Source organism: Geotrypetes seraphini, chromosome 1 (genome assembly GCF_902459505.1).
Source record: "Geotrypetes seraphini chromosome 1, aGeoSer1.1, whole genome shotgun sequence".
In the NCBI taxonomy this organism is placed as follows: Eukaryota; Metazoa; Chordata; class Amphibia; order Gymnophiona; family Dermophiidae; genus Geotrypetes; species Geotrypetes seraphini.
The window spans coordinates 394067587-394085642 of NC_047084.1; the positions used below are offsets into that span (position 1 = coordinate 394067587).

An 18056-nucleotide genomic window follows, 5' to 3' on the forward strand; every position below is an offset into this window, starting at 1 on the left:
GCTCCGCCAGCAGAGGACCTCCTCTAGAGACGGCCAGAACTCCCCTCCACCAAGCGCAGCAGTTGCTGGCAGCATCCATGAGCCACTGAGGTGCCAGCGTTTGTGACTCAGGGATGCTACTGCCACCTGCCAAGCTTGGCAAAAGGGACCCCCGGCCAACTGCAGAGGAAGTCCTCAGCTGAAAGCTTGGGGGTCCTCTCATCAGCTGAGTATTTCTATTTTATATTTACATTAGAGGCTCAGTTGGTGCAAGCAGGGGATAGGAGACCCTGTTCGCTGCTGGTAACAACTACAAGAGGTATGGGGAGGGGATGCTGGGCATCTCCACCTCAGGCACCACTGCCCCTTAGTAAGCCAATGTATACAGTCCTTGCCTTACGCACATGTTACAGGAAACTCTACATTTAGCAGTCACATGATGAGATTCACTGGGAATTGTGCATGTCCTGACCAGGATGTCTAAATTCTCCTCTCCGCAACCTTTCTAAAATAGGGCTCCACATCACATAAAGACTCACAACATGCTAGAAAACAAGGATATTAAAAATAATCAAGTTCTATTGGTATTAATGATAACATATATTAAAGTATCCAATTCATACTGTCTATGACCTTGGCTTTTCCAGTCATGACACAGTTGAGTCTACAAATGATCATGTCAATTCCAAGATGTTTTAAAGTCACACAAACGTGCAATGATTCTATTCTGTATATTGCTATTAATGCTTTGTTAATAACATGGTTATTACAGGGTTATAGTCACTACCATGCACATTGCAGAGTGCCCACATGGAGAAGTAAGTGCCCAACCTTTATCTCTTTTTGATGAAAAGTAATCTTTCCAAACATGATTTAAAGCTGTCTGCTGTAAGTGAGGTGTGCTATAACTACAACCATAGGAATTTCAGGTACTTTTTTGCTAAGATATTTTAACCTAAAGTATCTGTTATTTTATGGCAAATTATACATCATTTTTGGAGTTTATTTGGTATAAAAATGTTTCGTATTTAGCCCCATTTAACCATACTCCTCCGTAAACATATAGAGCTAGTAATTCTCTATTACCAGAAGAATAATGTACAAGAAATAAAGCCTTGGAAGTACTTGTCATGTATTCCTAAAACACCCATTTATCTACTTCCAGGAAATTTCTTCTTCAAACTGTTTTCAGGTTTTCAAAAAAGCTTGCATATCATGAGGCCTAGCCTTTTTACATCAAATAAGTAAGACACATTACTATGAGGTTCTTTTACTACAGTGTGTTAACAATTAGCGTGTGCTAAATGCCATACAGCCCATAGGAATATAATGGGCTGTATGGCACATTAGTGCACCTTAGTAAAAAGACCCCTATGAGCTCTAGTTTTTGAAACTTGGCATAATTGGCCCAGTATTCAAAGGGACTTATACATTTAGCAGCCACTGTAAAACAGATAAGTCCACTATCCATTAATTTTTAGCATCACTAGATGGATGGTGTCGCTGAATATCCATCTAGCTGCCATGACACTATTCAATCACTATCCATGTAGTTATTTTAAAAATGTTATCATCACTGAATATTGAGCAGAATGATAATAGATTATTAGGGTAAGCAAACTTTTTATCTTCCAAAGTGCCCTTTTGAACTGTTGAGAGAAAATTTTTCTGTTTCATCTAGTGGTGAATCCAGTAATAAAAGAACCTTTTTCAACTTAGCTGCTATAAACATCTCTGTACTTGTCGTATCAGTTCAATATTGTTAGCTGTGTTTCTTGCATAGACAGCAGAATGGGGTGGGCCACAAGACCACGATGCAACTAACATCTTGCTCCACACAACATCAGCATGTAAGGGGCTTGGAGGAGAGTAGGGATAGACTGATTTATTTTACCCCTTCCCCCTACTATAAAGGTGTTCTGCTATCTTCAGCTTCTTGGTCCCGATTCTGCAAAGTGCGTCCCAATTGTAGGTAGCTGTAGGCGTTCTGCAGCTGTCTAATCAGCCAATTGGGTGGCACATTTTCTAAAACAAATGCTCCCCAGGGAGGCCGCCTATATTGAAGGCACCTCCGGGAACCTAGGGAGGCCTGCCTAAGCTCACCTAAGGCTATGCGGTAGCCTTAGGCGAACTTAGGTGGCCCTACGTGTCTCCCTAGTACAGCGTACATTCGTACATTCCATATTCCTATGTTAAGAATATCTTTACAGCTTCTGATCTCCCTTTTCTATCCAGCAACATCAGCATCAGGCTATACTCTGGGTGATTATCAGCTCTTCCCTAGTAGCAGGGTGAGTGCCTTCCGACCCAGGGGGACCATCTTCCAGCACTATACGTTGATTCTTTATGTCTTATCATCAAGTTTTCATGGCAGAATACAGAAGAGATTGCCAAGCCTTTCTTCTGCACAGTATAAATTCGATGTTGCGTCAAACGCAATCCTCCACCTCCAACACTGCCCATCTGCTGCTGCCCAGATATGATTACTAATAGCAAAACCTAATGCTTGAAGGGCTGAGAACTAGGTGAGCTGGCTGGGGGAAATAAAATAAGATAAAATTACCACATAGTTATGAATAAAGACTGTTGACACCAGATCCAAGCCCCATTCTGACTGAGCCGAAAGTCCAAAAAGAAGCAGGAGGCTATTGCTCCCCCCTCCCCAAAGCAAAAATTAAAAACTGTGCATTGCATTCTTCTAAACTATATTCTCTTCTCCCTGCAGGTTTTTGGTGATTATAGAGAAGTTATTTTTCAATGGCCCTCTCTTTTGTGTTTATTTTTTCTACTGGGTCGATTTGCCCACATCTTTGTAAAGGCTATGAGGGCTCGAATGGGATTAGAGGCAGAACCTGTAAGTAGTCCCTTAATAACAATAGCTTCTTATTTAGATCACTTATACCCTTTCAGTCAATTTATTAAGAAATGTATTCATTTATGATGGAAGTACTGTAGTCTATAAGTGAGCTGAAAGCCAGTTTCAAATTCCACAGCTGTTCCTTGTGATCTTGAGCAGGTCACTTAACCCTTCATTATCTCATGTGCAATCTTAGATTACAAGCCTTCCAGGTACAGGAAAATGCTTATTGTAATCTCTATCCTCTTTCATTTGTTTCCTTTCCACCCCTTTTTTGGACTCTCCCACATAGTTCCTTTTTTTTCCCATGAAATTTTATCAAAATACAGAAAGAAATCAAAACCAACATAAAATCATTTCAATAATACAATCAGAAACTTTAACATCATCATTTAAAAGTCAAAAATAAACAGTAAGTTCTCCAATCTATGTGGTACACCATAATATAAGAACAGGGAGAATAGGAGAATAATAAAGGGGAAAAAGAAGAGGGAAGGACTACCTAGGGGTAAAAGAGAAGGGAAAAAACCTAGGTTCAGACCAGTAGTCCATCGTGCCCAGCAATCCGCTCACGTGGCAGCCCTTAGGTCAAAGACCAGTGCCCTATTTGAGTCTAGCCTTACCTGCGTATGTTCTGGTCTAGCAGGAACTTATCTAACCTTTTCTTGAATCCCTGAAGGGTGCTTTCCCCTATAACAGCCTCTGGAAGAGCATTCCAGATTTCTACCACTCTCTGGGTGAAGAAGAGCTTCCTTACGTTTGTATGGAATCTATTCCCTTTTAACTTTAGAGTGCCCTATCGTTCTCTATACCTTGGAGAGGGTGAACAACCTGTCTTTATCAAGTTTCAAGTTTATTAAAACATTTTTTATACCGCTATTCAAATTTCTAAGCAGTGTACAGCCTTAATACTAAGTCTATTCCCTTCAGTATCTTGACTGTTTCGATCATGTCCCCTCTGTCTCCTCTTTTCAAGGGAGAAGAAGCTCAGTTTCTCTAGACTCTCATTGTATGGCAACTCCTCCACTCCCTTAACCATTTTTGTCGCTTTTCTGTGGACCCTTTCGAATAGTACTATGTCCTTTTTCATGTACACCGACCAGTGTTGGACACAGTATTCCAGGTGGGGCATACCATGACCCAGTACAGCGGCATGATAACTTTCTCAGACTTCTTTGTGATCCCCTTCTTAATCATTCCTAGCATTCTGTTTGCCCTTTTTGCCGCCGCCGCACATTGCGTGGATAGTTTCATTGAATTGTCTACAAGTACACCCAAGTCTCTTTCCTGGGGGCTCTCTCCGAGTATAGCACCAGACATCCTGTATTCGTGCATATGATTTTTGTTACCGACATGCATCGTGTTGAACTTATCCACGTTAAACCATTTCGCGGCCAATTCCTTGAGTGTGTTTGTCTCATTGTAGGTCTTCAAAATCCTTCTGTGTCCTCACTACTCTGAATAACTTTGTATCGTCTGCAAATTTAATCACTTCACTCGTTGTGCCAATTTCAAAGTTGTTTATAAATATGTTGAAGAGCAGGGGCCCGAGCACCAAACCCTGCGGCACTCCACTCGTGATGCTTTTCCAGTCCGAATATTGTCCCCTTAACCCCAGTCTGTTTCCTATCCGCCAACCAGTTTTTAATCCACATGAGTATATCACCCTCGATTACATGGCTCACAATTTTTCGAAGTAGACGTTCATGTGGGACCTTGTTGAACGCCTTCAGAAAATCTAGATATACGATGTCGACTGGGTCACCCTTGTCTATCTGCCTATGTACTCCTTTGAAGAAGTGCAGTAAGTTTGTCAAGCAAGATCTTCCTTTGCTGAAGCCGTGCTAGCTAGTCCTCATCAGTTTGTGTCGGTCAAGGTGATTGCGGTCCTTTATCAGCATCTCTACCATCTTTCCCGGTACCGAAGTCAGACTCACTGGTCTGTAGTTTCCTGGATCTCCCCTCGAACCTTTCTTGAAGATTGGCGTAACATTCGCCACTTTCCAGTCTTCCAGAATCTTTCCTGATTTGATCTACAAATTGGCTATTAGTTGAAGCAGTTCAGCTATAACCCCTTTCAGTTCCTTGATTACCCTTGGGTGGATGCCGTCCGGTCCCGGGGATTTATCGTTTTTAAGCCTATTAATCTGTCTGCATACCTCTTCTAGACTGACCATCGACCCTGTCAGTCTCCCGTCTTCATTTCATGTGTATAGCCTGTTGGCTTCTGGTATATTGGATATATCCTCTTCGGTAAATGCAGACGCAAAAATACAGATGGCGATGGCTTTGTCCTCCTTTAGTACTCCCTTTATTCCATGGTCATCTAATGGCCCCACTGCTTCCTTCGCAGGTTGTGTCCCCTTAATATATCGAAATAACAGCTTAAAATTTTTTGCCTCATTGGCTATTTTTTCCTCATAGTCTCTTTTGGCCCCTCTTACCAACTTATGGCACTTGCTTTGATGTTGTTTGTGCTGTTTCCAGTTTTCATCCGTTTTTGTCCTTTCCATTCCTTAAACAAAGACTTCTTATCTCTGATCGCTTCCTTCACTTCTACAGTGAGCCACACTGGTTCCTTGATCTTTTTCCTCTTGGAACCCATGTTGATATGCAGTATATAAAGATTTTGCACCTCGGTGACTGTGTCCTTAAAAAGGGACTATGCTTGCTCTAGTATATTTACAATGCTTATCCTCTTCCTAATCTCCTTCTTCACCATGACTCTCATCCCTTCATAGTTCCCTTTTCGGAAATTTAGTGCCGTGGCAGTCATTATGGATCAATTTTTTTGTTCCTGTGTCTAGGTTCAAGTGGATCATATTGTGATCACTGTTTCTCAGCGTCCCTTCTACTTCTTTACCTTGTGCCGGTCATTGTAGTCCATTCAGAATTAAGTCCAGAATTGCATTTCCTCTAGTATTTTCCTTGACAAGTTGTTCCAAGAAGCAATCACCAACAGCATCCAGGAACTTGGTTTCCCTACTGCAGCTGGAGTTGCCTAGGTTCTAATCTATCCCCGGATAATTGAAGTCGTCCATGATAACTGTGTTGCCTTCTTTGCATTCATGTTTAATCTCGTCCGTCTTTTCTCCATCAGTCTCTTTGGACTTCCCTGGAGGTTGGTAGTAGATGCCGATCTTTGTATCCATTCCATTTGTTCCCAGTATTTTGGCCCATAGAGATTCTACCTTATTGTTCGTTTCCAGCATGTTCTCTCTGGTAGACTCAATTTCCTCTTTTATGTATAAGGCAATACCCCCACCTTTTTGTCCTACTCTGTCTCTGCAGTATAGCTTGTATCCCGGTGGCAGTGTCCCATACATTGTCCTCGTTTCACCGTGTTTCCATGATGCCGATGATGACTAGGTTATCTTTTTGTGCCATAGTTTCCAATTCCCCCATTTTATTCCTTAGGCTCCTTGCATTTGTGTATATACACTTAAGTTTGCGGCCTGTTACTTTCTTGTATTTCCTTCCCCCTTCTGGCGTGTTACTTTCTTGCATTTCCTTCCCCCTTCTGTCTCCCTCGCTTCCGTCCCTTTCGATCCATTGGGATTTCTATCTTGCCTATCCGGTGAGTCTTACCTACAGTCTTCTTGCATGGTATCCTCTGGTTATACTGTTTCCTGAACCATCGACTTGGTTGACTGTCGGCTTTCCCCTTCTTCTTAGTTTAAAAACTTCTCGATTTCTCACTTGATGTTGCTTGCAAGTAGCCTCATTCCATCTCAGCTGAGGTGGAGTCCATCCTTCCTTTATAGCTTGCTCTTCCCCCAGAACGTTGTCCAGTTGCACACAAAGTGGAATCCTTCTTCCTCACATCAGCGTCTCATCCATGCTTGTAGTTCTCTCTGCCTCTTCCCGTTGGCCCTGGGTACCGGCAAGATCTCCGAGAATGCTACCTTCAGCGTTCTGATCTTCAGCTTCCTTCCTAGCATCCAGAACTGGTCCTTCAGTGTTTCCCTGCTTTAGTTCCTGTTGTTTATGTCGTTTGTCCGAACATGGATCACCACCATCATATCTGCCCCTTCCGCACTGTCGATGATCCTGTCGATGCGGCTCATTATATCCTCTACCTTGGCTCATGGTAGGCAGGCCACCAGCCGATCCTTTCTTCCTCCCGCTATGTGGCAGTCGACTTGTCGGATGAAAGAAAAAGAGGACCCCCTAGAGACCAAGGAGAAGAGAGAGAAAAAAGAGAAAATGATAAGCAGATAATATTATAAGCAAAACTATAAAAAATTTAAAGAGAATTCAAATAATCTGCAAAAATGGCCCATTTCTTAGTAATTTTGGTGATCAGAGGCAGAGTGGTAGAGATTACCATTTTGCATTTATATTGCAGTAACACAGATTGCTACCAAAAATGCGCATTAAGTGAGTCAAAGGATTTCCAGGGATAAAATTAGTCTCAAAGCAATGATGAGAAAAGTATCAAACAAAGCGTGTTGAGACACAGGGATCTTAATAGAAGGAGCCTCTGATTTCAATGCAATTACACTAGTAGATAGATTGGACTGTAGGCCAACGATTAACCGCATAACAGACCAAACATCAGTCCAAAAAGTTTGTAAACAGGGACATTCAAAAAACATTTGTAATAAAGTGCCTGGAAGTGATTTACAGTTCCAACACTGGTTGGACGGGAGAAGTCCCGCTACATGAAGTTTTTGAGGCATTCAATTCATTCTATGGTGTAAGAAAAACATGGATTGCATTGAGTTAGCAGAAGGGATAGTCCTAATAGTTTTAGACCAGATCATAGACCATTTATGTGCATGTATTCGGCAGCCTAGTTTTAATTCCCATGATTTTTGAAAGGGAATACGAGTATCATACTGAGAATTGATAAATAGCATGTTTGGGCAAAATGTGGCCCATGTTGGGTATTTTTAATCACTTGCAATAAAGATTGTCTTCTATCCATTTTGGGATCGGCTACTCTTCTTGCCATCTCCCACATTATTCCACCATTCCCAGTATCTTCTCTACCCTTCTAGGTCAGCATCTGCTCCCTCTTTCTCCCCTCCCTAATAGCCTGATATCTCAGTGTTCCTTTCACTGCACCCCCCAGCATCTTCCTGTCCCTTATCCCGCTTGCCCCCCTTCTCCCATGGTCCAGCATTTTCCCTCTCTTTTTCCTCTCTCCCATTGTCCAGCATTTCTCCCTCTCTCTTCCCTCCCTTACATTGTCCAGCATCTTTCCTTCAGTCTCTTCTAACCCTGGATCCAATCTTGGATCTTTCTCCCCTCTCTCTCCTGTGCATCTCTACCATTGACCACTATCTCTCCCTCTGTCCCCTCCACTGCCATATTCAACACTTAGAAACATAGAAACATAGAACATGACCTCCTCTCTCTCTCCCACTATCTACCATCTGTCTCTCTCTCTTTCTTCCCTTCTCCCTTGCACTCTAGGTCCAATATAGGGTTAACAGATGTAAAGGAAAACCCAGACATGCCCTCGTTTTGGAGGACTGTCTGGGTGTCCAGATAGACTTTCCAAAACCCGGTAGTTTGTCTGAGTTTTGGAAAGCCCTGACCTCCGGCCGCACACACACATCCTTGCATGCTTGGAGGCCCTCCAGACAAAGCCTAGAGGTCAGAGAAGAAAGATGAGACTTTGTGGGGGTGGGGCCATAGGCATAAAGGGGCATGGCTGGAGGCAGTATAGGGTAGGGCGGGAGGCGGGACAAGGTGGGCTGGGGGCAGATTAGGGTGGCGCCATGTGTCTGGGTTTCTATGTCGGTAACCCTAGTCCAACATCTTTCCCTAACAAGCTTCTCCAAAGGCTCAGGTACACCCAGCAATGATGCACACCTGACAGCTGGCCTGGGGGAGAAGGTCCATGGTCCTGCATCTCGACTGATGCCAAAGCCTTCTGTCTGCCGCATCCTGCCCCTCTCTGACACAACTAACTATTTCCACCTGGGCAGAATGCAGCAGACAGAAGGTTTCAGTGTCAGCCACAGGTAGTGAATAGGAATCATTGCTGCTGCTCTTTTAAAGAAAAAAAGTCCAGTTGTGGGAGGGAGAGAGGGAAATGCAAAGCTTCGCTGGAAGACACTGAAAATGGTGGAACAATGTGGGAGATGGCAAGAAGAGTAGCTGATCCCAAAATGGATAGAAGACAATCTTTATTGCAAGTGATTAAAAATACCTGACATGGACTGCATCAGGGGTTACATTCTAAAACATATACAAAAATTCAAAGGCAAGACCCAGCAGAGAGGAAGGCCTGATGCCGGCAGAGCAGCAAAATTCCCGGACTATGACACCGACTCCGGGAGTACCCCCTCATGGTCTGCACCTAGGGCAGACCGACCCCCCCCCCCCCTTGGTATGCCACTGAGTGCGGTTACAAATAATAGAGTTTGAAAGTTTTGTGCACTATAGGGTCATTAGGATGGGACTATGCAATGTTTTCACAATTTTGGTGTTTTTCATGTTTTACGGCCTAAAAACTGCAGGTTCCAAAGTGGGATGTGTGATTTCTGGAGTTAATTACTTTTTTTATTGATAAAAATATTTTGTTTTTTAAAGATGTCATTAGTCCATTCCTTAGGCTGAAATTGTGCAGTTAATATCTTATTGTATAAATAAGACACATACCCCACTTTTGGTATCTTTTTGCTCAGTGGGTCACAAATGTGGCACTTGTGTAGCTGAATATTAACCTGCATTGTTTCTTTTTAAACAGGAAGAAAAATGTTTACTGCAGATTCATCAAGCTGAACATGTGAAGAGGCTTCTGAGAAAACCTGAGCTGTAAGTTGCTTTCCTGCTTTCTAACCCTTGGGTTTTGTTTTTTGATCTCTAATTTTCTGTGATCTGATCCCTTCAATCCCCTTATTATACACCCTTCAATTTCTAAACCCCTCCCCATGAACCCAGTTAGGATACCCAATTTTGATCCCCACTTCCAATTACCATACCTCCCCTTCAAACCCTGAATTCCTTTGGCTCTAATCCCACCCCAGATAAGCCCCTCCCCCAAAGGCAAGTCCCACTTACATGGGCTACATCCACTCCTCCCCTTACACCCCCAAGATCCTTCTTCACTCGTGCGCTTACCTAGAAGGGATTTCTAGTGTTTAGTGCTTCACAATCCTCTCACACACTCACCTTTCCTCTCCTCTTTCCTTTCCCACACTCCTCATCTACTCCTGTCTTCTATCTCACTTTCTTTGCCCCCTGTTGCTATTTCTTACCTTTCATGGGAAAATTTCATGAAAGAGTAAAGAAAGTTTGTTGCAACTTATCTTTCTCATGTTTTCTTCAAATATAAAAATGTTTGTTTATGCCAGAGGGTGGCCCATCTGTCTTCGACCCTGGCTCGGCTCCTGATGGTCCTCCTAGGGCACATGGCCTCTATGGTTCATGTGACTCCTTTTGCCAGACTTCACTTCCGTATTCCTCAATGGACTCTAGTGTCCCAATGGAACCAGGATCAGGACCCTGTCTCTCGACTCATTGTCGTGACTCCTTTATTGAAGCAGTCTCTCCGTTGGTGGATGCTCTCTTCCAATCTTTCCAGAGGTTTTCTGTTTCATGCTCCTCCTCTGCAGAAGGTCCTGACGATGGACTCGTCGGCCTATGCTTGGGGGGCTCATCTGGATGGTCTTCGCACTCAGGGTCTTTGGTCCAGTGCCGACCGCCTTTGTCACATCAATCTGCTGGAGCTTTGAGCGATTTTCCTCGCCCTGAAAGCTTTTTGTCACCTGCTTCGCGACCGAGTGGTGCTGGTCCGCACGGACAACCAGGCAGCCATGTATTATGTCAACAAACATGGGGGCACGGGGTCCCTGTCCCTGTGCCAGGAGGCGATACGGCTCTAGGATTGGGCCATCCGCCACAACATAGTTCTTCGAGCGGTCTACATTCAGGGCCAGCACAATTGTCTGGCGGACAAGTTGAGTCGTCTTCTGCAGCCTCACGAGTGGTCCATCCATTCCTTGACCCTGCGTCAGGTGTTTGCTTGTTGGGGGTCTCCAAATGTCGATTTGTTTGCGTCCCCTCTCAATCACAAGTTTCCCCGCTTCTGCTCCAGGGTTTACACCCCTCTCAGGCTCGAGGCAGATGCTTTTCTGCTGGATTGGACGAACCTGTTTCTGTATGCGTTCCCTCCATTCCCTCAGATTCTGAAGACTCTCGTCAGGCTCAAGTCCATGCGTGCCACCATGATTCTGATAACTCCTCGGTGACCCCGACAGCCCTGGTTCTCCCGTCTATTGCAACTCAGTTCCAGGGAGCCTCTTCTTCTGCCTGTTTTTCCTTCTCTGCTTATGCAGAGTCGAGGTTCTCTACTTCATCCCAACCTACAGTCTCTGCACTTGACGGCTTGGTTCCTCGAGACTTAATGCCCTCGTTCCAGTTCTCCCAGCCTGTGCTGGACGTTCTGGAGGCATCTCGGAAGGAGTCCACTCGCCAATGTTACCATCAGAAGTGGACCCACTTTTCTTCCTGGTGTGCTACTTGGCAGCAGGAGCCACTATCTGCCTCCTTATCTGGTGTCCTGGATTATCTGTTACACTTGTCTGGCGCTGGACTCAAGTCCTCTTCGGTTCGAGTCCACCTTAGTGCCATTGTTGCTTTTCATCAGCCGATTGACGGGAAGCCCATCTCTGTTCATCCTGTGGTTTCCCGCTTCATGAAAGGCCTTTTCCATGTTCATCTGCCCCTTAAACCTCCTCCTGTGGTTTGGGATCTTAACGTGGTTCTTGCTCACTTGATGAAACTCCCGTTCGAGCCACTAACGCGGGCTCAATTGAAGTATCTTACCTGGAAAGTTGTGTTTCTCATTGCTCTCACTTCTGCCCGTCGGGTCAGTGAGCTTCAAGCCTTGGTTGTTGACCCACCTTTCACTGTCTTCCATCATGATAAGGTGGTTCTCCGTATCCATCCTAAGTTCTTGCCTAAGGTTGGTTCTGAGTTTCACATCAACCAATCCATTGTTCTTCCTGTGTTTTTTCCGAAGCCCCATTCTCACCCTGGAGAAGTGGCTCTGCATTCTCTTGATTGTAAGCGTGCGCTGGCCTTCTACTTGAAGTACACCGCTCCTCAACGTTCTGCTCTCCAGCTGTTCCTCTCTTTTGATCTAAATCGCTTGGGTCGCTCTGTTTCTAACTGGTTGGCCGCTTGTATCTCTTTCTGTTATGCTCAAGCTGGTCTCTCCCTGCCGGGTTGAGTCACGGGCCACAAGGTCAGAGCGATGGCAGCGTCTGTTTTCCTCCGCGCCACTCCGCTTGAGGAAATCTGTAAGGCTGCCACTTGGACCTCGGTTCATACGTTTACCTCTCACTACTGTCTGGATACTTTCTCCAGACGTGATGGCCATTTTGGCCAGTCCGTTTTGCAAAATCTATTCTCCTAAATTGCCAACTCTCCCTCCATCTCATTCTGGTTAGCTTGGAGGTCTCCCACATGTTGAGAATATGCTGCCTGCTGGTCCTAGGATAAAGCACAGTTATTTACCGTAACAGGTGTTATCCAGGGACAGCAGGCAGATATTCTCGCAACCCACCCACCTCCCCGTGGTTGGCTTCTTTGCTAGCTATCTGAACTGAGGACACGCTGAGGAGACGCATGCCCTAGGTCGGGCGGGAGGGGCTCGCACACATGCGCAGGCCAATCGCAAGCTTGAAGGTCTTCAAGCAAGTCTGCTTGTGAAAATGTCCGCTAGGGGGCTCCGTCGGTGACATCACCCACATGTTGAGAATATCTGCCTGCTGTCCCTGAATAACACCTGTTACGGCAAGTAACTGTGCTTTATTGCGGTATTTTGGAGAATTTGCAGTCTAAGCATTTCTTTTAAGGTAACAGGGTGTTGCAATAGTCAATTTTTGATATGACTAATGAATGTTTTAAAATATTTAATGATGATTTGTTAAGAAAAGCGGCTAGTGATCTAATCAACCTTAACCTATAGAAGCAGGTTCTTACAAGTGAACTTATTTGATCGTGGTAACTAAGCTTTTGGTCTAATATGACCCCGAGTATTTTCACCTTGGTGACTATCTTAAGTATAGTTGTATTTATGGTTATATTGGCTCCCCTATTCCTGACCTTCCCTACATGGAAATAGCATAATCTGTTTTAGCTCTACGACCGTGGAGATGATGCGGTATACAAACCTAAGGATTAGATTAGATTAGATTAGATGTGTTAACATAAGAACATAAGCAATGCCTCCACTGAGTCAGACCTGAGGTCCATCGTGCCCAGCAGTCCACTCACGCGGCGGCCCAACAGGTCCAGGACCTGCGCAGTAGCTCCCTATCTATACCTCTCTATCCCTTTCTTCAGCAGGAAATTGTCCAATCCTTTCTTGAACTTCAGTACTGTACTCTGTCCTATTACGTCCTCTGGAAGCGCATTCCAGGTGTCCACCACCCGCTGAGTAAAGAAAAACTTCCTAGCATTTGTTTTGAATCTATCCCCTTCCAATTTTTCCGAATGCCCTCTTGTTCTTATATGTTTTGAAAATTTGAAGAATCTATCTCTCTCTACTTTCTATATCATGTCTCCTCTGAGTCTCCGCTTTTCCAGGGAGAAGAGCTCCAGCCTCTCCAATCTTTCAGTGTACGAAAGGTTTTCCATGCCCTTAATCATTCGTGTCGCTCTCCTCTGGACCCTCTCAAGTATTGCCATATCCTTCTTAAGGTACGGTGACCAATACTGAACACAGTACTCCAGGTGTGGGCGCACCATTGCCCGATACAACGGCAGGATGACTTCTTTTGTTCTGGTTGTAATACCATTTTTAATAATACCCAACATTCTGTTTGCCTTCTTCACGGCAGCTGCACATTGCACCGTTGACTTCATTGTTGTATCCACCAGTACACCCAAATCTCTTTCAAGGTTACTTCCCTCTAATACTAATCCCCCCATTTGGTAGCTGAACATCGGGTTCTTTCTCCCTATATGCATGACCTTGCATTTCCCTACATTGAATTTCATCTGCCATTTATTCGCCCACTCCTCCAGTTTGTTTAGGTCCCTTTGTAGGTCCTCACACTCTTCCGTAGTTCTAACCCTTCTACAGAGTTTAGTATCATCCTCAAATTTTATAACTTCACATTTCGTCCCCGTTTCCAGGTCATTGAACAGCAGCGGTCCAAGTACAGACCCCTGCGGAACTCCGCTCGTGACTTTCCTCCAGCCCGAGTAGTGACCCTTCACTCCAACCCTCTATCTCCTACCTGCCAACCAGTGTTTGACCCATCTGTGTACGTCCCCTTCCACCCCGTGGTTCCACAGCTTCCTAAGTAGCCGCTCATGGGGTACCTTGTCAAAGGCCTTTTGGAAGTCAAGGTAAATGATGTCTACAGGTTCCCCTTTGTCCAACTGGCTGTTTACCCCCTCAAAGAAGTGCAGTAAGTTTGTTTGGCATGATCTTCCCTTGCAGAAGCCATGTTGGCTCGCTTTCATCAGCCCATTTTTTTCAATGTGCTCACAGATGCTGTCCTTTATCAGTGCTTCTACCATCTTGCCTGGAACCGATGTCAAACTTACCGGCCTATAGTTTCCCGGGTCTCCTCTTGACCCCTTTGCTATCTTCCAGTCCTCCGGAATCTCTCCAGTTTTCAAGGATAGGTTGCAAACTCGTTGGAGTATTCCCGCTATCTCATTTCTTAGTTCTTTTAGTACCCTAGGGTGGATTCCGTCTGGGCCTGGTGATTTGTCGCTTTTCAATCTATCTATCTGTTGGAGGACATCCTCATGGCTCACCTCTATTGCTGACAGTTTTTCTTCTTGATCACCATGGAAGATCACGTCGGGTTCCGGTACACTGGATGTGTCCTCGCTTGTAAAGACTGACGAGAAGAATTTGTTTAACCTGTCGGCTACCTCTTTTTGCTCCTTTATCACTCTCTTTTTGTCTCCATCATCCAACGGTCCTACTTCCTCCCTCGCCGGTTTCTTCCCCTTAAGAGCCAATTTATTGTCCTGTAACCATTTAGATATTTAGCCTGTACACAGTTAAGCGACAGATTATCAAAAGGAATTATCTCCATCTTTAGCGAGGTTTCTAACAGTCTCCGACACTGACATGCAAATGGGCTCTTCAGCATTGAAATGAGCCCTCCGATGGATTCTTTAAAAATGCTGAGCCATTTTCAAAAAGCGGCGTTGGCTTTTGGCAACAAAAAAAAAGCAACTGGTCCAGGGATGCCAGTCAGTGTCAGAGACTGCTTGAAAGCCCTGTGTTGTGATGCAGCAGGAGAGATGTCCATTCTCTCCGCTGCATCACAACACCCCTTCCCCCCAGAATGGTAGCGACACCACCCTCCCCCTCCAGCAGGAGAGATGCCCACTCTCTCCTGCTGCACTAAAATCCCCGCCGACCCAGCCATTCAGCAGGAGATGCCCATTCTCTCCTGCTGCACTAAAATCTCTGCCGACCCAGCCATTCAGGAAGAGAGATGCCCACTCTCGCCTGCTGCCCTAAATCCCCATGACCCAGTCGTTGCAGCAGGAGAGGTGCCCTCTCTCTCCTGTTGCCTTAAAATCCCTCCCGTGACCCAACGCCCCCCCTGCAGCGGGAGAGATGCCCACTCTCCCCCATACTTTTAAGTTGTATGACTCTTTTTGTTTTTATAAAAAAATTTTATCTTGTACTTCGCTTAGAAAAACGTGATAAGCGATCAAATTAAATTATAATAAAACTTGAAACTTACCTCTAAAGATATGACCTGGAGGGATGTGGCTACCATTCTCCCAGCAGCTGCATCGTCTAAAATGGGCCTTCCCCTCCCCGATGCAGTTGGGATGCACCGGGGAGGGGCCTGAGGCTCTGGCTCCTGAGGCTGCCGCAATTGTTCGGGGTGGGGGGGGGTTCATGTTGGGTGCAACATTGTATGCATCTACCGGTGGCCTGGGAAGATGCATATGGCTGCCTAAGGCTACTTCTGGGCCAAGCCACGCCCACGCCTAGCCATGGGTGAACTTAGGTGGGCTTGCGTGCCTCCCTGGGCTCCCGGAGGCGCCTCCAAAGTAGGCGGCCTGCCTCGGGAGGTTTTTTTTAGTAAACGTGTATCCTGATTGCCTGGTTAGGCCGCATTTGGCTGCCTACAATTGAGATGCCGTTTATAGAATCCGGGCCTAGTATGTACAGTATATTAAACTTATGAATTTTTCTGCCACATTTTGGCCATTAACAAAATCCTGACTTTGGCAATATGGGACATGTTTCACAAGTGTTGCTTCAAAGGCTGGACCATTTGTGTGTAGGTGAACATCTTTCTGCTTCAGGTTTCTGGGTCTCATGAGATGCAGTAGAATTGTAAGGTGGCGGGATGTTCGCCCATATAGAGATTAATGTCCAGTCTTTGAGGCGGTATTTGTGAAACATGCCTCATTTCAGCTATGGGGTCCTTTTTTGCTGGACTGATGTGCTTTCATTAAGATAAGTGTGGCAATTTTATGAATTTATTTGAAAACTGAATATTTCAGTTTTAAAACCAAAAGTATTCTTTGTATGAATAAAATGTAATATTGACTGAGTCATAAGTTGATGGTAGTCATGTAAATTTAAAACAAACCGGACAAAATATTTCTTCACATAATGTGTACTTATACTCTGGAATTAGTTGCTAGAGAACGTGGTGAAATCAGTTAGCTTAGCAGGTTTTAAAAAAGGTTTGGATAATTTCCTAAAAAAGAAGTCCATAGGCCATTATTGAGATAGCTTGATGAAATCCACAGCTTTTTCTTAGGATAAGCATCATAAATCTAAGAACATAAGAATTGCCACTGCTGGGTCAGACCAGTGGTCCATCGTGTCCCACAGTCCGCTCACGCGGCGGCCCTTAGGTCAAAGATCAGTGGCCTATTTGAGTCTAGCCTTACCTGTGTACGTTCTGGTTGAGCAGGAACTTATCTAACCTTTTTTTTTTAATCCCTGGAGGGTGCTTTCCCCTATAACAGCCTCTGGAAGAGCATTCCAGATTTCTACCACTCTCTGGGTGAAGAAGAACTTCCTTAAGTTTGTACGGAATCTATCCCCTTTTAACTTTAGAGAGTGCCCTTTCGTTCTCTCTACCTTGGAGAGGGTGAACAATCTCCCTTTCTCTACTAAGTCAATTCCCTTCAATATCTTGAATGTTTCGATCATGTCGCCTCTCAATCTCCTCTTTTCAAGGGAGAAGAGGCCCTGTATCTCTAGCCTCTCCTTGTACAGCAACTCCTCCAGTCCCTTAACCATTTTTGTTGCTCTTCTCTGGACCCTTTCGAGTAGTGTTATGTCCTTTTTCATGTATGGCGATCAGTGTTGGACATAGTATTCCAGGTGGGAGCGCACCATGGCCTGGTACAGCAGCATGATAACCTTCTCAGATCTGTTTGTGATCCCCTTTTTAATCATTCCTAGCATTCTGTTCACCCTTTTCACTGCCGCCGCACATTGCACAGACAGCTTCATTGACTTGTCTACAAGTACTCCCAAGTCCTTTTTCTGGGGGCTCTGTCCGAGTACAGCACTGGACATCCTGTATTCATGCATATGATTTTTGTTACCGACATGCATCGCCTTACACTTATCCACATTGAACCTCATTTGCCATTTCGCAGCCCATTCCTCGAGTGTGTTTATGTCTCGTTGTAGGTCTTTGCAATCCTTCTGTGTCCTCACTACTTTGAATAACTTTGTATTGTCCACAAATTTAATCACCTCACTCGTCTGTTTTATTACTTGGGATCTATCTAGGTACTTAGGACCTGGGTTGGCCACTGTTAGAAACAGGATACTGGGCTTGATGGACTTTTGGTCTGTCCCAGTATAGCAATTCTTATGTTCTTATGTTATGCTCATTATTTAAGTTTGCCTCACTATGGTTTGCTGGATCTATTGCTCTTAATAATTTCTACAAACCCTGTTTTGTTTTTTTTTCTTTATAGTAGACATCTCTCTATACTCTGTATTAAATATCATAATATATTTGTGGTCCATTTCTTTTCATTAACAGACGGGAACAGACATGTTTTCAAAGGAATATATATCAGTGGGATCCATATTTCAGATTTCCAAGCAGAATGATTGGCACCTCAGTGCTATCCTTAATCTGTCTCTATATGGTAAGTATTCTAACCAAGGAAATCTTTTAACAGTGATGCCTCCTAGACATACAAATTTTCCTATTAAAACTGTTGTACAATGAAAACTAGTTACAGCAAACCTGAGGGCTAGAACATCAGAGGATTGAGAATGACTTTT

General features: G+C 44.5%; 1 protein-coding gene across 9 annotated transcripts in view; it reads left to right on the top strand.

Moving 5' to 3' along the window:
* Window positions 1-18056, top strand: part of LOC117347156 (stimulated by retinoic acid gene 6 protein-like) — a 422585-nt gene that overhangs the window by 121479 nt on the left and 283050 nt on the right. For all 9 annotated transcript variants that reach the window (XR_004536733.1, XR_004536730.1, XM_033917677.1 and 6 more), the window contains 4 exons: window positions 752-797; window positions 2705-2833; window positions 9540-9607; window positions 17809-17917. Coding sequence is in view for 7 of the 9 variants with exons in the window: in XM_033917677.1 (XP_033773568.1) it covers window positions 752-797; window positions 2705-2833; window positions 9540-9607; window positions 17809-17917 (352 nt within the window). In the remaining 2 variants the exon portion in view is untranslated. The remainder of the gene's footprint in view (window positions 1-751; window positions 798-2704; window positions 2834-9539; window positions 9608-17808; window positions 17918-18056) is intronic.